Source organism: Saccopteryx bilineata, chromosome 3 (assembly GCF_036850765.1).
Source record: "Saccopteryx bilineata isolate mSacBil1 chromosome 3, mSacBil1_pri_phased_curated, whole genome shotgun sequence".
Classification (NCBI taxonomy): domain Eukaryota; kingdom Metazoa; phylum Chordata; class Mammalia; order Chiroptera; family Emballonuridae; genus Saccopteryx; species Saccopteryx bilineata.
The window spans coordinates 189,154,754-189,179,028 of NC_089492.1; the positions used below are offsets into that span (position 1 = coordinate 189,154,754).

Genomic DNA, 24,275 nt, shown 5'->3' on the forward strand with positions numbered 1-24,275 from the left:
GACCCAGACAACCTTCTGCATTCTCCTTCTTTCTGCGGCTCCTGCAATTAGCTTGTAACATACTAATTAGGAGCATGAAATCTGGAGCCAGACTACCTGGGTTGCATTACAGCTCTGCGTTCATGTGCTGTTATTTTAAAGCTGTCTGCGCCTCAGTTTCCTGGTCTGTAAAATGGAGTAATAATAGTTCCTACTACATTCAGACTGTTGAGAGAATTAAATGAATGAATGTATGTCAAGTGCCAGGCATGCTGGCTTCTGATCTCAACACAGTTTTATTTCTCATTGTAAATGAATATACTATTGTTTGGTTTATAAGTAGTCTGAGAGACATGAGATAATTTCAGAGAAATTCCCTTCAGTAAAGTCACCTATGCTGAACCAGGGTAGATTTCACCAAGTTAAATGCCAAGCCTGACACCTCTTAGTAGCCAGCCAGCCTCTTTCCTCAACTCACTAATGTCAGTGCCTCATTCAGACTTCAGAAACAGGACTGACTTTCTAAGTGGTGCCTTTAGTCCCTGCTCTCATTTGCTGGCAAAAATATGAGCTGTCCCCAGATCTCCATGTCGTCTGTATGCCATGCTGAGCTTCTAAACCCCAGTGCCATCGAGCTGTTCAGGAGCAGCGTTTTCCTCCCTGCCTGGGTGCTGTCCGCCAGGGCTCTGGGTGCCTGGAGTGGGAGCCAGGCATTGCCTTTCCCTTCCCACCGATTGGAACCCACTCACAGAGCTGAAGGCAGGGAGAAGGAAATGGTCTTTTGGACCTAGGATCTCTAGGTGAGCGTCCTTCCTTAGTTCTGCCTATATGAGCACCAGATCTCCTTTGCCTCCTTTCTGATGCTTTATTTTTTAATCTTTGCCTTCTTTTTTTCTTTTCTGTCTTTCTTTCTACCCTTCAAAGAATTCAAATCCTAAAAGCTAGATTCTTTTTACTCAATTCTCTTTATTTAAGTATATAGTTCAAACCCACTACCCATTTTTATTTTCTTTATAGCATTTTTTAGATCTATAAAAGTATTATTTATTGGCATAGTGTCTCCGAGCAAACAAAGTCCATGGAAATAAGAACTTTGTATTCTGTATTCCCAAGGACCAGATAATTCCTGCCACTCAGTAAGTGCTCAGTCAATGATTGCTAAATGAATAAATGCTATTTAAACAACACTGTCCTATATATTTTTGTCTGTGGGTTAATAGTCAAGGCTGGCATTTAGGAGCTGATCATTATTCTGTTCAACAGTCTTACTACAAAATGTTTGGGTTTGTTTTTTTTAAGTCACTGAAACACAACATAGCCCAGTTTGTCAGGGGGTTAATTTCTGTAATTACAGTGGTGATTGGTTACTCTCCTTGAATTAAGGAGTCTTGCTGAGTTATGGCTAATGTGAAAGGTATATAGTCAGCATCTATTTGTTCTGTGCAACAAGCCATCAGAAGTATTTCAATCACTGGAAAAGGTAAGTTGGTATTCACATTGTTGGGCAAGGGCTGCACTGTTAGGACCATTCCCTTCCCTATTAGGCATTCTTTCAAACTAAGGTCAGAAGGCTAAGCCTGGGCTTTTGGTAGAATTATTGGAGCAAAAGTGTGGGCCATTCAGGACAAGGTGTAGAAGGGGTGTGGCAGCAGCAGGAGTCTGAGAGATGTCACCCGAATTTTCAGGGTTTCATGATCTTTGTTCCGGTCCTGATTCCAGAGTAGAGCCTGTCTCCACTAGACAGCAACTGTGGAAGAACCCCACAACCTCCAGAGGGTGCTCCCATGGGAGGGGTTGGGCTATACGAGCAGGCAGACCAGAGTTCAAGTTTTGATTTTATTTCCTACTGGTTTTATGAACTTCAACAAATTCTCCTGGTACCTTAGTTACCTTACCTAAGAAGTAAAGTTAATAGATTTGTGATTAAAGATGACAGATTGAGCATAAGCATTAACCTCAGTTACCTCTCAAAATGCTATTACAGTAACAGTAAAGGGGTTTTGTTTTTTTGTTTTTGGAGGCATAAATTAATCAAGAACTAAGTCAGTGGGAGAGGAGGCATCAGCTATATAACTTAGGAAGCTGAAAAGCAGAGGGAGAAGTGGAAACCACTTTAAGCAGAGACCAAAAAGCTGACATCCAGATTGGCAGTGGGGAAAGTCCAGGAGCAATGTGACCTACACTGCAGGATCCTCCATAGATCCAGGAATTGGTAGTACCAGTTACCTTGTGAGTAGGGTAATGCAGGTCTAAATAGGACTATCAGTTGAACCCAAGATTTTCTCCCCAATTCTGTGTCACATACTTGTGACAACCCAATGACCAACAAGCCTTTACCTTGGTAGAAGTCTGAAGATTTGTCTCTGGAGGGGACAAAGCAGAAGACCCCTGGTATTGGGGTTGCAGTGACTAGCTGGATATTGAGATGCCCTGCCATTTTCACTGACCTGCCTCCCTGAATCCTGGCCACTAGGATGATCACCCTCACTGTTGCCTCCTGAGAGGTTGGAATAGCCACTCTGGGGATCTCATCAGCCTATAAGAAAACAGCTTAATATACTCACATTGGGGGTTTCTCCAGAAACAGTTCACACGTTCCTTTCCAGTGAGCCCTGTATTCAGTCAGCCTTAGCCTTCTCCATGCAGGTGGATTGTATGCCCACAAATGCATAGGACTCCAGCAGCACACCCTGAAATATGAACATGCATCCAAGAAGTGCCAGCTAAATACAAAGTAAGATCAAGGGAAAAACAAACTCAGTAAATGCAGCTTAATGGAACTATGAAGGGAGAAGACATGAAAGAACTTGCCTTCACAATTCTTTTTTTTTTTTTAATTTTTAATTTTTTTATTTTTTTTGCCTTCACAATTCTTAGAGAAGTAAGAAAGGAAATGTATTTACTAACAAAAGCAAAGAAAAGACCCATTAAAATGGAATATTCAGAGGAGAAAAAGATGGCAGAGGAGTAGGCAGATGCACAGACACCCAGCTCTCACCACAAAACTGGAACACAAATCAATTTAGAAAAAATCAGCATGAAAAACCAACTCTGAACTGCAAGAACAGATCTCAAAAACCTAGGAGCAAAGAAGAAGCCACAACAAACCTGGTAGGGAGCGCCTGAATCTCCCCTGCTTACATGAATGGAGGAGGGAGGGTGAGGCTGAGAGCCCAGAGGGGTTCTCACACAAGGGAAAAGAGCAGAAACTACTGCTCACAGCCACTTGCCTAGTGACCAGGGAGTGAGGTGTGTTGAAAAGACCAGCTTATCTCCCAAGTGGAAAGGAAAGACAGAGGGACAGACTGTGAGGGGCTAAGGAATGCAGGAGATGACCTAAAAAAGCTGACTCATCCATGCTGGAGGTGGCCATAGCTAGGGGAGGGACTGAACCTTTCACAAAACAGAGCTGAATTGCTTCCGGATCAGAGATCTCCGGATATCTATCCAGCTCCAATCAGCGCAACAAGACACAGCTGAAAACAAGAAGCAGGGAGGAGGGGAAGTAACTCAGGTCTCCAGGGAGATCTGAAATACACCTCCCCCTACTGAAGCTGAGAAAACACCCTGCCCCAGTGACATTAGTTAACTAAAGAGGCCTTTAGAGTCTCAGGTTACACCCATCATGTTTCTGGATACAGTTTCAAGGAAGCCCCCTGCTGAGATCATTAACAAGACTATCACCTGTTAAGAAAACAAACAAATCAAGACTTCAGAGCTGCCCAAATCCGAAAGTGGATTACAGATAACAGCTGATACCAACCCAAGAAGACCTAGAAATAACACAACTGAAAACTGGAGGCAGACAACACCAAGCCTAGACTCAACCAACCCTACAAATAAAACACCCAAAAACACAATGAGAAGACAAAGAAGGCCAATCCAAATGAAACCACAAGAGACACTTTCAGGAGATGAACTGAGTGATATGGAAATAATCAAACTTCCAGATGCGGAGTTCAAAATAATGATTGTAAGGATGCTTAGGATCTTAGAACAACAATGGATGGTCATCATGAACACCTAAATAAAGAAATAGCAAGTATAAAAAAGAATCAGTCGGAGATGACAAATACAATATCAGAAATAAAGACCACAATGGAAGGAATTAAAAACAGGATAGATGGAGCTGAGGATCGAATCAGTGAGTTGGAGGACAACTGGAATGAAGGCATGAAAGCAGAGAAGAAAAGAGAAAAGAGAGTCAAAAAGACAGAAGAAATTCTTAGAGAGCTCTGTGACAACATGAAGAGAAATAACATCCGCATCATAGGGGTTCCTGAAGAAGAAGAAAAAGAACAAGCGATAGAGACTTTGTTCAATCATATCATAGCTGAAAACTTCCCTAAATTAATGCAAGACAAACTCTCACAAGTCCAAGAAGCACAGAGGACTCCATTTAAGAGAAACCCAAAGAAACCTACACCAAGACACATCATAATTAAAATACCAAAGCTAAGCGATAAAGAGAAAATATTAAAAGCTGCAAGAGAAAAAAAGTTATCTCCTACAAAGAAGCCCCCATAAGGATGACATCCGACTTCTCAACGGAAACACTTGAGGCCAGAAGAGAATGGCAAGAAATATTCAAAGTAATGCAGAACAAGAACCTACAACCAAGACTACTTTATTCAGCAAGACTATCGTTTAAAATCGAAGGAGAAATAAAAAGCTTCCCAGAGCAAAAACAACTCAAGGAATTCATTACAACCAAACCAATGCTGCAGGAAATGTTAAGGGGCCTGTTGTAAACAGATCAAAGTGGGAAAAGAATATAGCAAAAAAGGAATACACCTTTAAAGAAGAAAATGGCAATAAACAACTACATATCAATAATAACCTTAAATGTAAACGGATTAAATGATCCAATCAAAAGACATAGGGTAGCTGCGTGGATAAGAAAACAGGACGCATACATATGCTGTCTACAAGAGACACACCTTAGAACAAAAGATACACATAGATTGAACGTAAAAGGATGGAAAAAAACATTTCATGCAAATGGAAATGAAAAAAACGCTGGGGTAGCAATACTTATATCAGACAAATTGGACTTTAAAACAAAGGATAGAGTAAGAGATAAAGAAGCCACTACATAATGATAAAGGGAGTAATCCAACAGGAAGATATAACTATTATAAATATCTATGCACCTAATATAGGAGCACCCAAATATATAAAACAGACTTTGATGGATTTAAAGGGTGAGATCAACAGTAATACTATAATAGTAGGGGATTTCAATACCCCACTAACATCACTAGATAGATCCTCAAGAAAGAAAATTAACAAAGATACAGCAGACTTATTGGACACACTAGATCAACTGGATTTAATAGATATCTTCAGCCCTGGCCGGTTGGCTCAGTGGTAGAGCGTCGGCCTGGCGTGCGGGGGACCCGGGTTTGATTCCCGGCCAGGGCACATAGGAGAAGTGCCCATTTGCTTCTCCACCCCCCTCCCCTCCTTCCTCTCTGTCTTTCTCTTCCCCTCCCGCAGCCAAGGCTCCATTGGAGCAAAGATGGCCCGGGCGCTGGGGATGGCTCCTTGGCCTCTGCCCTAGGCACTAGAGTGGCTCTGGTCGCGGCAGAGCAACACCCCGGAGGGGCAGAGCATCGCCCCCTGGTGGGCAGAGCGTTGCCCCTGGTGGGCATGCCGGGTGGATCCTGGTCAGGCGCATGCGGGAGTCTGTCTGATTGTCTCTTCCCATTTCCAGCTTCAGAAAAATACCCAAAAAAAAGAAAAAAAATAGATATCTTCAGAACGTTTCACTCTAAAGCAGCAGAATATACATTCTTTTCAAGTGCTCATGGTACATTCTCTAGAATAGACCACATGTTAGGGCACAAAAGTGCTCTCAACAAATTTAAGAAGACTGAAATCATATCAAACACTTTCTCTGATCACAACGGCATGAAACTAGAAATGAACCACAACAGAAAAGCTCAAAAATTCTCAAACACATGGAAACTAAATAGCAGGTTGTTAAATAATGAATGGATTAAGAATGAAATCAAAGAAGAAATAAAAAAAATTCCTAGAAACGACTGACAATGGGCATACAACAACTCAAAATTTATGGGACACAGCAAAAGCAGTGCTGAGAGGGAAGTTCATAGCACTACAGGCACACTTCAAGAAGCTAGAAAAAGCTCAAATAAACAACTTAACCCTGCATCTAAAAGAACTAGAGAAAGAACAGCAAGTAAAGCCCAAATGTAGTAGAAGGAAGGAAATAATAAAGATCAGAGCAGAAATAAATGACATAGAGGCTAAAGAAATAATACAGAGGATCAATGAAACTAGGAGCTAGTTCTTTGAAAAGGTAATCAAGATTGATGAACCTTTAACTAGACTCACCAAGAAAAGGAGAGGACTCAAATAACTAAAATTAGAAATGAGAGGGGAGAAATAACAACTAACACAACAGAAATACAAAGGATTGTAAGAAAATACTATGAAGAACTGTATGCCAAAAAACTAGACAACCTAGATGAAATGGACAAATTCCTTGAAACATACAATCTTCCAAAAATCAATCTGGAAGAATCAGAAAACCTAAACAGACTGATTACACCAAATGATATCAAAACAGTTATCAAAAAACTCCCAACAAAGAAAAGTCGGGGCCCGATGGCTTCACAACAGAATTCTACCAAATATTCAAAGAAGAACTAACTCCTATCCTTCTCAAGCTATTTCAAAAAATTCAAGAGGAATGAAGACTCACAAGCTCCTTTTATGAGGCAAGCATAATTCTGATTCCAAAACCAGGCAAAGACAACACAGAGAAAGAAAATTATAGGCCAATATCTCTGATGAATATAGATGCTAAAATTCTCAACAAAATATTAGCAAACCGGATCCAACAATATATGGAAAAAATCATACACCATGATCAAGTGGGATTTATTCTGGGGAGGCAAGGATGGTACAATATTCGCAAATCAATCAATGTGATTCATCACATAAACAAAAGAAGGAGAAAAACCATATGATAATTTCAATAGATGCAGAAAAAGCATTTGATAAAATCCAGCACCATTCATGATCAAAACTCTCAGCAAAGTGGGAATACAGGGAACATACCTCAACATGATAAAAGCCATCTATGACAAACCCACAGCCAACATCATACTCAATGGGCAAAAATTAAAAGCAATCCCCTTAAGATCAGGAACAAGGCAGGGGTGCCCCCTTTCACCACTGTTATTGAACATAGCCCTGGAAGTCCTAGCCACAGCAATCAGACAAGAAGAAGAAATAAAAGGCATTCAAGTTGGAAAAGAAGAAGTAAAACTATCATTATTTGCAGATGATATGATATTATATATAGAAAACCCTAAAGTCTCAGTCAAAAAACTACTGGACCTGATAAATGAATTCATCAAAGTGGCAGGATATAAAATCAATACTCAGAAATCAGAGGCATTTTTATACACCAACAATGAACAGTCAGAAAGAGAAATTAAGGAAGCAATCCCCTTCACAATTAAAACCAAAAAAATAAAGTACCTAGGAGTAAACTTAACCAAGGAGACTGCAAAGCATTGATAAAAGAAATCAAGGAAGATACAAACAAGTGGAAGCATATACCGTGCTCATGGTTAGGAAGAATAACATCATTAAAATGTCTATATTACCCAAAGCAATCTATAAATTCAGTGCAATACCAATTAAAATACCAATGACATACTTCAAAGATATAGACCACATATTCCAAAAATTTATATGGAACCAGAAAAAGAACACGAATAGCCTCAGCAATCTTAAAAAAGAAGAATAAAGTGGGAGGTATCACACTTCCTGAGATCAAGTTATACTACAAGGCCATTGTATTCAAAACAACCTGGTACTGGCATAAGAACAGGCATATAGATCAATGGAACAGAACATAGAACCCAGAAATAAACCCATAGATCTATGGACAACTGATATTTGACAAAGGAGGTAAGAAAATACAATGGAGTAAAGACAGCCTCTTTAACAAATGGTGTTGGGAAAATTGGACAGCTACCTGCAAAAAAATGAAACTAGATCACCAGCTTACACCACTCACAAAAATAAACTCAAAATGGATTAAAGACTTAAATGTAAGGTGTGAAACCATAAGCATCTTAGAAGAAAACATAGGCAGTAAGCTCTCCAACATCTCTCGGAGCAATATATTTGCTGATTTATCTCCATGGGGAAGTGAAATAAAAGACAGGATAAACAAATGGGACTATATCAAACTAAAAAGCTTTTGCACAGCTAAAGACAACAAGAACAGAATAAGAAGACAAACTGCCCAATGGGAGAACATATTTGACAATATGTCTGATAAGGGGTTAATAACCAAAATTTATAAAGAACTTGTAAATCTCAACACCAGGAAGACAAACAATCCAATCCATAAATGGGCAAAAGAGATGAATAGACACTTCTCCAAAGAGGACATACAGATGGCCAATAGGCATATAAAAAAATGCTCAACATCACTAATCATTAGAGAAATGCAAATTAAAACCACAATGAGATATCACCTCACACCAGCCAGAATGGCGCTCATCAACAAAACAACACAGAATAAGTGCTGGCGAGGATGTGGAAAAAAGGGAACCCTCCTGCACTGCTGGTGGGAATGCAGACTGGTGCAGCCACTGTGGAAAACAGTATGGAAATTCCTCAAAAAACTGAAAATCGAACTGCCTTTTGACCTGGCTATCCCACTTTTAGGAATATACCCCAAGGACACCATAGAACGGCTCCAAAAGGAGAAATGCACCCCCATGTTTGTGGCAGCATTGTTCACAATAGCGAAGATCTGGAAACAGCCCAAGTGTCCGTCAGAGGACGAGTGGATTAAAAAGCTTTGATACATATATACTATGGAATACTACTCAGCCATAAGAAATGATGACATCGGATCATTTACAATAACATGGATGGACCTTGATAACATTATACGGAGTGAAATAAGTAAATCAGAAAAAAAACTAAGAACTATATGAATCCATACATAGAAGGGACATAAAAATGAGACTCAGAGACATGAACAAGAATGTGATGGCAAGAGGGGTGGGGGTTGGGGGGAGGGGGTATGGGGCAAAGAAGGAGTGAGGGTTTGGGGGAGGGGAGGGGCACAGAATACCAGATAGAAGGTGACAGAAGACAATTTAACTTTGGGGGAGGGGTATATAGCACGATCAAATGTCAAAATAATCTAGAGATGTTTTCTCTCAACATATGTACCCTGATTTATCAGTGTCACTGCATTAAATTTAATAAATAAATTTTAAAAAAATGGAACATTCAGAGAACAGAAAGGAATTTTTTTTTCTGAAGTGAGAAGCAGGGAGGCAGACAGACTCCCACATGTGCCCAACCAGAGTCCACCCAGCATGCCCACTAGGGGGCGATGTTCTGCCCATCTGCGGCGTTGCTCTGCTGCAACAAGAGCCATCCTAGCACCTGAGGCAGAGGCCATGGAGCCATCCTCAGCTCTCAGGCCAACTTTACTCCAATGGAGTCCTGGCTGCGGGAGCGGAAGAGAGAGACAGAGAAAAAAGGAGAGGGGGAAGGATGGAGAAGCAGATGGACACTTCTCCTGTGTGTCCTGGCCAGGAGTTGAACCCGAGACTTCCACACGCCAGGCTGACACTCTACCACTGAGCTATCCATCCAGGGCCCAGAAAGGATTCTTGAAAAATAGAAATCTGATAGCAGAAATGTAAAAGTTAGAAGGTTGAAAACTAACATTGAGTTCTCCTGAAAAGAAAAAGGAAATTTTAGAGAAAACATCAGGAAATCAGAGTTCAGTGCAGTGAGTCCGGCATCCAAATAAGAAGTGTTTTAGGAAGAGAGAAGGGAGGAAAGGTAGAGAGGAATTCCAAGAAATAATGAAGGAAAATTCCCTAGAACCAAAGGACATACATTTCCACATTGAAAGGACTCGCTAAGTACCCAGTGTGCTGAATAAAACCAGAACCACAGCAGAATTCAGGGGCAGCCAGAGTGACGGAGACAAAGAGAAAGTCCTGAAAGCTGGGAGAGGACAGAATGAGAATCAGGAGTCAGAATGATGTCATGTCTTGTAGGAGCATGAGAAGTCAGAAGAGTAACACCTTTAGAAGCTTGAACAAGAATAACTTTCCATCTAGAATCCAATGCTCAGTCATACTGTCGATCAAACCTGAGGGTAGAAGAATGATACTTTCAGACTGCTAGAGGACATGTTCACCAAAAAGAGAAGTCAGCCAAAACAAGATCCCCAAGCAGGAAATCCAACATAAAGGAGAAGCACAGGCATTTCCGGGATGAAGGAGACTGCCGTGCCCGCCTCAGCTGTGGTGCATCCTTGCAGAGGGCCTCGCTAGACTGAAGCAGGTCAGAAGGCTCCAGGGGAGATCTAATATTGACCATCACCATTTCTATATACCGAGAAGTCACTGTGTCAGACACAGTTCTGAGAATACATGCATTAACAATTAAATCCAAATAGTAACCCTATCAGATAGGCAATTATTATTTTCCTTGTGCCAATGAGGGGATTAAGGCACTCAGTGGTTAAGTACTTTGTCCAAAGTCATGTATCTAGTAAGTGGCAGCACACACAGGTGGCACTGCTCCGTGCCTTCCTCCTCTCTTAGCCAGAAGAAGAGCGTGGGGGTGCACACATTTATGGAAACAACACAGATGAAAAGTCAACGCAGTTATTACAGTTCAGGAGAAAAACACTTGCACAGAAAAGGAAAAATATTCCTAGTCTCTGCATTCACACATTACAGTGTGAACACTGAGGGGTGAGCTGACGAAATCTCAGCCTACCTTTATTAGGATGATGATGGAACTTCTATTGCAGAGAAGGGTGGTGTGGGGGAGTGAGATGGGAACGGAGAGCCAAGTGCTTTTCTTTCTTTTTTTTTTAAATGTTTCTCATTTCAGAGACTATTTCTTTTTATTTATTTATTTATTCATTTTAGAGAGGAGAGAGAAAGAGAGACAGAGAGGAGAGAGAGACAGGGGGGAGGAGCTGGAAGCATCAACTCCCATATGTTCCTTGACCAGGCAAGCCCAGGGTTTCGAACCGGCGACCTCAGCATTTCCAGGTCGATGCTTTATCCACTGCGCCACCACAGGTCAGGCTCCCAAGTGCTTTTCTTGTAACGTGGAGAGTTAATACGTAATAACTAAAATTTAAAAAATAAACAAAATCCCAAGAAGTGGCTATAAAATTATCTTATTTGAAGATACATGGATAAATACTATAGGAATTGACCAGAAGAGTTGAAATCAGGTTGCCCCTGGAGACCTGACTGTGGCAGAATTGGGGCTGGGGGTTGCTGTACTTCAGAACAAGCCTTACCATTACTTGACTTTTCAAATATATGCAAGTATAACTTTGCTAGAAGTAAAAAAAACAAACAAAAAAACCCCTAAATCTTAGAAAGGAATATCTTGCAGTACTGTTATAAATATATTTATCTTGCTAGGAACTCAATAAATATTAGTTTTCCTCCTTCCTTTTCCTTTCAAGGCACTTGCAGAAATCAAAGACTGGCTTGTGGCTATGTTGGATGACCACTGTTCTCTCAAAACTGCCCAGCTACCCTTCAGCCCTTTCATTTCTCAGTCACTACTGTCCAGCAAAGAAGAGAAAAGCAGGAGATTCTGTTTGCATAGACTTTGACCAGTGCTTGTTAGCATTGGACCCTTACTGGGCACGTGGAACAAAAGGCAGCTCAGCCACCCAGATCTGAGATGTCACCTGTGTGGTTAGAGAAACCTCCCGCTTCAGTGGGAAAGGGCAGTAAGAGCATCTCACTGCGCTCTGAGGAACGGACATCCAGTGAGGTTCCGGACTGGTGGGGAGGACAGGCTCCCCCTTAGTCAGTCTGTAAGGGAAGGATGGCATCAGAGATCCTAAAGGGTTCTGTCTGGGCTCCTCAAACCAAGGCAAGAGGCCAGTACCTGAAAGGCAGAAACAAAGTATGTATTTATAAATCATGCCATATGCCACTTGTTCAATGCAATATGCATTTTATTTTTATCTCTTCTCACTTCAAAGATAAATCCTATGAATTAGTAAATCCTATATATATGTATGCACATGTCTATTTTAATAAGGTTTTTGTATTAATTGATTTTAAAATGCTTCTCACTTCTGGCAAAACCTTGAATATTGATAAATCTAGGTCCTCTTGTTGGAGGATCACTTTTTTTATAGTATTCTTCCTATTATAGAGAAATTAGGAAGGTTTTTTTAAAGTATATTGAATTGCTATGATCCTCTACTCTGTAATCCAGATGACCTTTACATGCCAACCCTCTCTTTCCGAAAAAAAACTGGAGACACAATGCTTTACTGATTCCAATCTATTGCTATTCATTGAGCACCTACTTCATGGAAGGCATTGGCTGGCTGTGGTGGATACAAAGATGGGTGAGGTAGGATCAGTCCTGAGCCTTTTTATAATTTATTTTGGAGAATAGTTGCAATATGAGTTGAGTTAGGGATTTTCCATATTGTAATTATAAAATAAACACATCTACAGCTTCCCTTTATTCATTCATTTATTCATTCCACAAATATGAGTGCATACTGTGTGTCAGATGCCCCTCTGGGCACTGGGGGTACATCAGTGAACAAGACAAAGCCTCTTCATGGAGTGCAGGGTACAGCTGGAACCTCTGCCTCAGAAGTTGGAAAAGGCTAGGTTGCAGCTCCTCTACTCTGACACACTAGCATTCCATGACTGTTCAGAAGTGTCCCTCCTGAAGCACAGGACATTAACCTTCAGCAAGGTTGGACAGTTCCTGGTGGTCTCAGGGTGCTAGGTGTAACACACATGCTACATGTAAGTCCACTACCAGCAGTGCCCTGGTTCTCTGAGAGCACTCACAGCATCATAGTGGAGTGAGCAGTGCCCATCAGAGGCAGAGCTCCTCCCTTGGCTCCTTTGCCATGGAATCAGAGCCCTCCAGCCCTCTGGGGAAGACAGGAGCAGGCTGACTGTGAAAGCCAGGGCTGCCCCAGCCCAGCTGGGTCATAGTAGGGTACAGGTCTGCTTTGATGGGCCATGGCCTCCTCTCTGGGACATTCCTGCTGCTGCGCCCATGTGTTTCCTCCTGCCAGATCGTGAGTCAGCCAGCTCTTTCCCATTCGCTCTCTTCAGTGTTAGCTGATAATGTCAGAGAGATTTAATCAGAATTTTAAAATGGTTTCCTGGAGTTGCTGTTTAAAATATTTGTCCTTCAAAGGAAGATGTTGTCAGACTGACACATCCTTTGTGAATAACAGACTGCATTACTTGCCTAGGGTGGGGTACTACTGCCTTGCCCCTTAGGATTGACTGAAGGTCTTGTAAGGAGGCCCACAATACCAGTCTTGAGAACTGGACCTGAAATGGCGAGGGTGGCATTCCAGCCATTGTAAATACTGTGCGGAAGATGTGTACATACTCCCTGTACTACCCTGTAAACTGGATGCTGTCAACCACTGCACTTGAGATGTTTGGGCAGCTTTCCTTCTAATTTTTGTAGGACATATTTTATTTTTAAAAAGTGGAAGAGCACTTTATTTTTATTTATTTATTTATTTATTTGTATTTTTCTGAAGCTAGAAACGGGGAGAGACAGTCAAACAGACTCCCAGACTCCCGCATGCGCCCTACCGGGATCCACCCAGCACGCCCACCAGGGGGTGATGCTCTGCCCCTCCGGGGCGTCACTCTGCCGCGACCAGAGCCACTCTAGTGCCTGGGGCAGAGGCCAAGGAGCCATCCCCAGCACCCGGGCCATCTTTGCTCCAATGGAGCCTTGGAAGGGGGGGGAGGGTGGAGAAGCAAATGGGCGCTTCTTCTATGTGCCCTAGCTGGGAATTGAACCCGGGACCCCGCACGCCAGGCCGACACTCTACCGCTGAGCCAACCGGCCAGGGCAGAAGAGCACTTTATTACTGTTCAGGTACCAGCTCCCCCTCAGCTTGAAGACTGGTCCCTGTATCTTTTTAGTCAGACACCCATTATCCAAGTGAGGGCCTAAGAGGTTAAAAACCCCCGGCTGGCCATGCAGAGATAAAGGCTCCCTCGGCTCAGGGCAGGCATCCCCTGCACTTTGATGTGCTGGTCAGGTTACCCAGTCAAGCTTAGAACAGGAAATGGCATGGAAGATCAGATGTGGGAAGTCACTTAGATATTGCGCTCACTGACATCCACGTGCTCTGGGACCCAGAGGCTTCCACCATTAAGATGCGGAAGGGGCAATGATAAAATCAGTCCTGGAGTTGGGCTGCTCTGGAGTCCTCCATGCTTACAAACAAGGTCCGGCCTCAACGGGGCTTTGGTTATTGGTGCTCCCTGGGATTTATGTGCACTTAGCTGCATGCAACCTGAATTGCAGTTATGGTTTTTCAAAGTAGGAAATACTGAAAGGGAACACAGAGTAATTCTCAAAAGCTGAGGTTCAGAATTATAACCCTGAGTTTGTAATAAAAGTGTACATTATAGTCAATAGTTTATAAAGGTGCAGACTCAAGTTGTGCTTAAGAATATGGGCTTGGAGACGGGCCACCTCGGTTCCAGTCTTGGCTTTACCACTTACCATCCATATTGCTATTGGCGAGCTATTTAACTTCTCTATGCCTCAGTTTCCACATTTGTGAGGTGGGAAACAGTAGTAATATATCGTGCCTTCCTCAGAGTTGTTGTGAAGATTATACAAGTTAACACATAAAAGCACTCGAGACAGTGACTAGTACAAAGTACTCAGTATACATTGGTGTCTGTTATCCTTACTAACTTATTACTTTTACTCTGAAGAGATTGGAAGCATAACATGTTTTTTAATAATTTTCATCCTCAAGAGTTAAAACCAAAAAAATCATGTGGCTGCTTCAAGGGAGTCAACATTGAGCTTTGCAAATGTAACCTTCTGAGGCTTCTTTAAGAAATACATATTGCAAAGCATATCATTGTCATCGCCAAGATGGCACCTTCATTGTATAAACTAGAAGGATATTGCCAACAGTTTTTCATTAAACAACTAAATTTTTCCAGAATGAGATAGATACATTGTTAATAAATTATATGACAGGAGTTTCTGTCAGAAATTTTCAAGGAGATGAATTTTGGGAGAAAATAAGTACTTCTCCCCCAATATATAACCAAGTTATTAGATAATTTTAAATTCATGCCAAATTGCTTAATCATCCTTCCCGTAGATACCAATTGATAACAATTGTAAAATTTTATATGTGCTCATATCCAGTTTCAGATTGGATTACTTTTTATTTGAATGACTGCCCCCTGAGCTGCCAGGCTACTCAGCAGTGATGTCCTCCCTGCAGTGCATCTGGAGACTTCAGTGCACATTTTCTACAGTGGGCTGCAGGCGTTTCTTTACTGCAACCATTGGTGGCAATGCCTGATCTGATTAGCAGCAATACAGAGGGTTTTTTTGTAAGTCACATGTGATTTATTGTGATCGGTACAGCTGCTGAGGGCCTGGCTGTCCCAAACTCTTCTCTGCTTATGCAGATGGTTAATTATGGATTGATCAAATGTTAGAGCTGAGAGAAAGATCTCAAAGATCATATAGTCCTCCTATGTCATTTTACTGTTGATATTATTGAACCCAGAGAGGTAAAACTTCTCCAGCCAAAACTAACCCTACTAGTTAGTTTGAGAGCTATCACTAGACTTTGATTCATTTGGTAACTGAATTAAGGGGGTTGAGAAGAAAACTCACACTTCTCTGCACAAAGTCACCATCCCTTGATGAACTAGGAGTTTAGTAAGGTGACAATGTATTGAGTAAGTAATTACAGGATTGCCTTCCGATTTCCAGCCCATGGTCATTCCTGTACTCTGGTGTGCTTGTGTCAGGGTGGTATAATTAGTGGTAAATACTGTTTTAGTCCATCTGTACAATGGTAAAGTCAGCTTTGTTTTTCATGCCTGTCTATAAATGTATCCAACCATTTATTTTTCTGTCTTTCATCAGAAACACTCATCAGTGTCTGAGCTGTGCTGGACCCCACAGTCACTTTAATGCTACATACCAGGGAAAGAAAGTCATGGTCCTGACCTGCAGGTAATTTATAGTCTAGTTGAGGAAGACAGTCACACAAAGAAAAAAGTACAGAGATATGTTAAAAAGAACTGTGATATAAATATGGCGAGGTATATCAAAGGCACAGTTTCAGTCCTGCCGAACCCTCCTAAGGGTTCACAGGAATCTCATGTGTAGTTAATGGAATGAACTTTAGAATGTATGCTCTCAAGGGCATTCACATTTTAAAGCAGGTTGGGAATCCTGCTTTTCTATCATCTTTCCTCTTTCTGTCCCTTTCCTTTCTCTTGGGTTGGGGAATGTGTCCAGAATATGTCATTTCTGAAAGAGGTCCTGCCTGCAGACCTAGCAGTGTGCTCCAGGCATCACCATCCATCTGTACCCCACTGTGGCAAGAGAATGCCATTCATCAATCATGCACTCCCTGGTCCATGATCTAGTTACTCCTTCCATTCATTAGTTCATTCATTCATTCATTCATTTATTAAACTGAATGTCTACTGAGTGCGTGGGACCATCAGCACGATGAGAAGCAAAGACAGGCATGGCTGACATTCTCAAAGAACTTAGGATTTAGACAAGTGTTTTTCAACCTCTGGTTCATAAACCTCTGCTGGTCCACCAAAAATCTCGTGCTGGTCTGTGGAAGAGTTAACCACTCTGATGTTGTATGAAGATTATAGACCTAATGATCTTAGTCACATTCACTTGTGCTCAAGGGATGGACACTTATCAGCCTGTATTAATGAAAATACTATTGAGGTTGTCTTAGACAGCATTGGAACATATAGGCTCGTTTGAACAACTTTTTGCACTGTGTAGAGCATTTGCAAATCATGCACAGTAGACAGAAAGCTTTCAGGAAAACTTATGTAGTAGTCAAAGCTTCAGACATGTAGAGTTTGGAATCAAGCACCAGCTTGTACTGCATTGCATTGCTATGAACAGTAAGATGAAACTGTTACTCGTTGCATGTTTGCATTTCCAGCAAGCTAGGTCACTCTCTCCCAAATGTAAAAAGGGTGAAACCACTGGTCTAGACTAGCTGGAGAAATTGATATTAATCAAATAATCACACAGACAAAAGTGAAATGACAACTGGAATATGTGTTATCAACATGATGCACTAAGGACAGCTAGACACTGGAATCGAGGCAGAATGTGAGCTGGGGGAGAGAAAAGCCACTAGAAGTTCAGGAGCAGTACAGGCAGGGCTCTGGCAGGAAGAAAGTTGTAAATCGTGGACCCAGTAGAGAGTCAGTGTGGCTGCACAAAAGGGTCAATGATAATGAGGCAGAGAGGGGTGAGGCCAGACCGTGTAAGGACCTCTCACTCTGTTCAAGAGCAGCAGGGAGCCCCTGAAATGTTTTCAGAAAAAAACATGTTGCATAGTTAGATTTGGTTTTCAGAAAGAGCTGCTCTGGCTGCTCTATGGAGAGTAGATTGGATGGGGAAAGTGGAGCCAAAGTATAGGTATGTGGGTCTGTAGCCTCATCATTTACTGCAGTGGCTATACCAGAGAGGATAGAAGCTGGCACTGAGGCTGTGGTCAAGGGAATGATGTAAGTAAGTGAACAGATATCAAGATTTAATAGCACCTAAAATTTCTAGAACTTTCTACTTCAAAGAATATGAAGTTATAAGAGATAGCACCAAGTGTCTGGCTTATGGAACTGGATGGACTGTGTCACTGTTTGTTGTTGAAAAGGATGTGACTTGTTACCTAAGATGCTGAGGTAAAATGTTGTCTAGGTAGTTTGAAATATTCTGGAGTATGCAGGAGACCCAGAGACCTGAGTAGAGATGTGTGGACCATCATCATTCAAGATGATTTTGAAACAGGGTATGGATAAGATTAACCAGAAGTGTGGAGTGAGAGGAACCAGGGGCTTTCGGTAAACTTGTGGAGCTCAGTCAGTAAGTGGCCAGGTAAAGAGGAAAGCTGTATGGGACTGGGGAGAGCCAGGAGGCGCTGAGCTTTGGGAGCCAAGGGATATATAGAGTTCAAGAAAATAATCATTCAAGCCAACATATTACAATGTATTGAAAGACTAATAATTTTGTTAATGACTAATAAGGAGCCATTGTATTCAGCTACATGAGGATCACTGGTGATCTTCATGAGAAATGATCAGTTTGAGTGATGTGTAGATTTATCTTTATGAAGCAAGGCTAGAATGGGGAGGAGGAAATGGCACTAGTGAGTAGAAATAACTCACAGGAAGGAGAAAGACAAGGTAGTAGCTGGATTTTGGAGTGTCAGCGTAGGTTGATTGACAGTCGACACTGTGGTTAGGTTAGTGGTATGTTGACAATGAAAGAGGCTGTTTGTGTGTGAGGGAGGAGCTGTGTGGGAGATCTTTGTACTGCCTCTTAGTTTGGCAGTCAGCCTAAAACTGCTCTAGGAAATAACGTTTGTTTGTTTGTTTATAAAAAGTCAATAGAAGGATTCAGTAGAGGAGAGATTGGCTATACAAGAGAACAGAAACAGAGAGGAGGGGTGCCCAATGGTCCAATATTCCTGAGAGGAGGCAGGACACCGTGGGACCCAGAGCTGAGGGTGGATGGACTTGACCACAGAAAGGAGGAGAGATGGAGATGTGGGTAGATGTAACTGTGCTTCTCAATTCAGCAACTGGAAGCTAATGGATTTCCCACCTGAGCGACTTCTCTTTACTTTTTTTCCAAGACAATGAAAGGGTGTCAGAGCAGGGCAGTTTGAGGATAATGGAGAACATTTGAAATGACATGGTGGAGAGGGAAAGGAGGCAAAGGAGAGAAGCCACACTGCATGGCATGGGTGCTGGGGAGGACGCTAAGACTGCCCCCCAGTGGTGTGGCTTCAGGCACAGCTCCTTCCTAAGTGTCCCACTGTGCTGACACAGTCCTACCTTCTTTCTTCGTGGGGAAACCTAGTCTGAAGTCATCTCTTGAGAAGTTGGTATGTTCAACTGGACAGAAAGATATATTACATTGAATGAAAAAGAAAAGGGAAAACACTTTTTGTTGTTTTGCTTAGATTTTCTGCTTGGGTTTCTCTTGGACACTGATCTAGGTCACTGTACTTTATATTGACTTCTTACCATGGGTATTTCTGCTTCAGTGGGTTTTTTAATTCACAACCTTTTTTCAAGTTTTTTGTCCCCTCCTTTTATTACAGATCATGCTTTTCATTTATTATATTGTCCCCACTCTCACACTCTGTTGCTTACAGTGTTATTACTGCCATTCTGTGTGCTTGTTATTACTTTAGTTTCTCAGGGACTTCCCTGTGAATAGCAGAACACAATTTGAAATATGACAATCATTCTCATAACATGTCTGTGCTGTATGTTAAACTCACTCAAACAGCAACGTAGAAGTAGTTACCTATGCGGTCAGCTTCTGAAGCTTCCTGTTGCCTCTTGTATTTAGAAGGAGCCTCCCCTGACTGTTCTCAGGATGGAGCCATGGAGGGGAGTATTGCCTACTGAGGCCATTTCCACTTCTGCCATTTACCGTTTGAACTAACTCAGGGATTGATGTCTCTAGATTAATTCAAATGTATGTAAAGATACATAATTCTACTTTAATTTGTTAATTAAAATTATAATTACCTAAGAAAGTGATACCACCCTGGCCGGTTGGTTCAGTGGATAGAGCATTGGCCTAGTGCCCTGGTCAGCAAACTGCGGCTTGTGAGCCACATGTGGCTCTTTGGCCCCTTGAGTGTGGTTCTTCCACAAAATACCATGTGTGGGCACTACCTTGATAAGGAATGTACCTACTTATATAGTTTAAGTTTAAAAAATTTGACTCTCAAAAGAAATTTCAATTGTTGTACTGTTGATATTTGGCTCTGTTGACTAATGAGTTTGCCGACCACTGGCCTAGTTTATGGATGTCCCAGGATTGATTCCTAATCAGGGCACACAGGAGAAGTGACCATCTGCTTCTCTACCTCCTCCCTCTCCTGCTTCTCTCTCTCTTCCCCTCCCACAGTCAGTGGCTCAAATGGCCCAGGCACTGAGAATAGCTTGGTTAATTCACAAATCATCCCCAGAAAGGGGTTGCCGGGTGAATCCCAGTTAGGGTGCATGTGGAAGTCTGTCTCTCTATCTCCCCTCCTCTCACTTAGAAAAAAGGAGAGAAAAAGAAGTAATGTCAATTTGTCATTTTTTAGGTCCTTTCACAAGAAACTAGCGACATAATACTGGTGGTGTAGTCCTCATAGGGAAGTGTCTCAGGTCAGACTGCCTGGAAACATTGCTGGCCATGTGTGACCTTGGGCAGGTTGTAAGTTTTTTTCTTTTTTCTTTTTTTTGAGACAGACAGACAGACAGGAATGGAGAAAGTTGAGAAGCATCAATTCTTTGTTGCAGCACCTTAGTTGTTCATTGATTGCTTTCTCATATGTGCCTTGACCGGGGGGCTACAGCAGACTGAGTAACCCCTTGCTCAAGCCAGCGACTTTGGGTTCAAGCTGGTGAGCTTTGCTCAAACCAGATGAGTCCATGCTCAAACCAGCAACCTTGGGATTTCGAACCCAGGCCCTCCATGTCCCAGTCCAATGCTCTATCCACTGTGTCATTGCCTGGCGCGGTTGTAACTTCTTTGTGCTCCAATTTACTTCTCCATAAAATAAAGCTAATACTGTTATCTCATAGGATTATTATAAGGATTAAAAGAGTTAATTCATACAAAGCTGTTAGAACAATGCCTGCCACATAATAAGTACTTAATAAATCCTATTATTTTAAGTATTATAATGGTACTTCAGAAGTCTGTTATCTTCTATTGCCTCCATTTGGCAATTTCATTTAGATAATACTTAGTTTTTTGTCACATGCAGTTCTAAAGTAGGTTATTGTATGTCTGATTTTTCACAATGTCTAAATTAATATGAGCCATAGCAATAATATTTTCTATTATATAAATGTTGATTTATCGTCTCCCATATATGTAGTAAACAATAGTTATTCCCCTTGCATTAAAAACAACCTGCCCTCCCCCTGGGACACTGTATGGCTCTCAGATACAGGGAATGTCTTCAGCCAGCTTGGCACAGATGAAAGCGTTCTTTTTCAGCTCTTTAAAACTATGTAACAGGAATCCGATGACTGACCTTTCAAGAAAAGAGTCTTCCTAAGTCTGTTTGGATAGCGTCTTTTGCTATAAAGATGCAATATTCCTAAGAGCCGCCTGTGCTCCCTTAATTGAAGAGCCCTGACATTGACATTGAAGAGAGATTGGCTTTGGGGCCACCAGAAGACAGTTTTCCTTAGCGTCTTGTGTTGTGAAGGACTCAGAATGTTTTCTGAAGAGCTCAGGAGCAATCCACTGAAGAAAATATGGAGAGAGCTGGAGAGCTTACAAAGGGAAGAGGAAGGGTGTGAGAAAACCTAAAAACAGACAGATGTTGGAGTGGATGACAGGGCCGGGTTAGCTCCCCAGCAGGTTGGTCATTTAGCCCAGCCCGGCTACTCAGAAATTGTTTTCCTGTGGGAAGAGAGACGGTGAGAAGTCCTGTTTTAAAGAACAAGGAAGATGTCTTTGAAATGATGGAAAGGAAGCCAGACTTGAAGTGAAGGTGGGCCAGGGCCTACAGATCTCAAAAACAGATTTATTCAGCACTGTTGTTCATTCCTGGGCCATGTCAGTGTGTCTCCTGGGGCCACAAAGGAGGGACTGTGGATGTGCTGCCCAGAACCATGCCCTGCAGGCACTTAACATGTCCCCACGGTACATGGCTCTTTTCACAGCCTTAGCTGCTGCCTTCCCCCACCTCCTCTGCCTCCCTCGGCCTTCCTCCGCCTGCTCTGCCTCCCTCGGCCTTCCTCCGCCTCCTCTGCCTCCCTCAGCCTTCCTCCGCCTGCTCTGCCTCCCTAGGCCTTCCTCTGCCTCCTCTGCCTGTCTCAGCTCTGCTGCCCTGTGAGCAGCTCAGTAGTGGAAATACAGTCTGAGCACAAATGAAGTGCCAGTCTTGGGATCTTAAAGAAAAAGGAAAACTTTCATTTTCAAAACAAAAAACTTAATGTCTCCTGTGTCAATTTACTATATATCCCGTGAAATGGGTTTCATATCTATGTTAATTTAGTGCTGAAAATAGGAACTCTTCTGCAGTAGAGAGGAGAGAAAGGGCTAGAAATTAAAGACTGTCTGAGTGGCTGAGAGCCAAATGAACCCCCTCAATTCAGTCCCACTTAGAAATTGTCCTTTGGGCTGACCTGGCCCTCAGGATAGCCAGCCTTGTGCTGAGGTCCACATAGTGGAGCCACGGGCATCACCTCTCACCCACAAAGCTGTCTCCCAAGCCTGAGACATGGCTTTATGACCCTTGGAGTCTTCATGTTTCTCCCTGGTCATGAACCAGTGATTTCCTTTGGTTTCCTCCACTTCTGTTTTAAATGAATGATTCTTTTTTTTGTTGTTGTTAGTTTATTTATTTATTTATTTACTTTACAGAGAGAGAGAGAGAGTCAGAGAGAGGGATAGATAGGGACAGACAGACAGGAACGGAGAGATGAGAAGCATCAATCATCAGTTTTTTTGTTGCGACACCTTAGTTGTTCATTGATTGCTCTCTCATGTGCCCTGACTGCGGGCCTTCAGCAGACCGAGTAACCCCTTGCTTGAGCCAGCGACCTTGGGTCCAAGCTGGTGAGTTTTGCTCAAGCCAGACGAGCCCATGCTCAAGCTGGCAACCTCGGGGTCTCGAACCTGGGTCCTTCCACATCCCAGTCCGATGCTCTATCCACTGCGCCACCGCCTGGTCAGTGAATGATTAATTCTTAAACAGTGTTATCTTGTAAGTACAAAGTAACCCATAATTCCATGACCATACATACATTCTTTGACTATGAGGACAAATACTATATTTAGTTCTAAACCTACCTGTTCTGCTGTTAGCACATGAGATGCTGAGACTGGAACCCCATCTCTACCTTCAGCACAAACGGGGAGGCTTCGTCAGAGTGTGCACTTATTATACCCTCATTGAATTTTATATCTGTGCCCTCTGGAGAGCACCTGGGTCTGCCCCCGGTAGTTGAAGGACCGTGGGTCCAAAGAGATGAGGTGTCATTTTCACTGCTCTTTAACTGGCTTCACAAAGATACTTTTCTTTATCGATTTGACCCTAAAGTTCTCTTCACCTGGTTTTCTGTATTCTTCCACATACGATGATGCAAGCCTTTTGTTTTATATGTATTGTTTTAAACAGACAATTCATGATGAAAAGGGAACTACGCCTTGTTTCAGGGGCAGGACTAAGACCAATGGGAGAAAATTATAAAAGATTTATTTCAACTCCACACAAAGAGCTTCCTAACAATGGGGCCTATTCGTGAAGGAGCAAGTCCCCTCTCACTGAATGTGTTTAAACAGAAGCTGGTGGTCAACATAAAGCTGTTGTCCTGGGGATGCCTACCTGCCCCAAGGCTCAGCTGGCCAAAGCGTTGGTCGATGACTGACCTGGGAGACCCCTGCAGCCTGGACGTCTGGAACCTCAGCTGACAAATAGGACTGGAGGAGTGTAGTGGGTGAACAGGGGTTCATGATTCCTCAGGTCCTCTCCAGGTGCATGGAGTGACAGTTCACCATGTTGCTTGAGCTTTGGGGCACAGCAGCGAGAACACGTGGAGAGCTGATGGGGTGGCATGTCGGGAGTAACGCACCCTGCTGTCAGCACAGACAGAATGTCATGGAGATTTGTACTCATTCATTCCTGGGGGGTTTGAGATGAGAATGTCAAGGAGGCACAGAGGCACAGGTGTGTGGTTTCTGTCTGCTTGACAGTATGGTTGTAAGTTTTATATTTCTATTGTTTTCATTTTCACCTACATTAGGATATCTGAGCCAGAAGCACGTAGCTAAGGAAGGCATTTCAGTGACCTGGAATACAGAAATATATACACACAGTTTCTGGAAACATAAAGGATTGAAATACTTTTAACCATTTGGAAAGATAATGGAAATTGTGCTACTTTCTTTGTTTTAACTATTTCCTTTGACATTTAACTATATAGTATTACTCTTTTTAATTCTTTCACAAAACAGATTCTAAAAGAACTAAAAAGGTTAAGAGAAAATCCAGTCAACAGCCAGCTCATGGGTAGCATGTCAGCAGCAGACGACAGCTTCCTGCTTTCTCTCTACGGCAATGCCACTCTTCGGAATGGAAGGAGTTGGTGATATCCAGAGTGTCACAAGGGATTTGTAAAAGAGGTGGCTATAATTGTAGAGGCATTGGCATTGAAAGGACC

The 24,275-nt window shown here is 42.3% G+C and overlaps 1 protein-coding gene across 8 annotated transcripts in view; it reads left to right on the forward strand.

Annotated features, from left to right (window-relative positions):
- Positions 1-24,275, forward strand: part of FARS2 (phenylalanyl-tRNA synthetase 2, mitochondrial) — a 672,513-nt gene that overhangs the window by 519,364 nt on the left and 128,874 nt on the right. For 6 of the 8 annotated variants that reach the window (XM_066268413.1, XM_066268417.1, XM_066268414.1 and 3 more), the window contains one exon: positions 15,964-16,053. The exons of the other annotated variants lie outside the window; for them this stretch is intronic. In XM_066268413.1, coding sequence (XP_066124510.1) covers positions 15,964-16,053 — 90 coding nt within the window. The remainder of the gene's footprint in view (positions 1-15,963; positions 16,054-24,275) is intronic. 8 annotated transcript variants of the gene reach the window in all.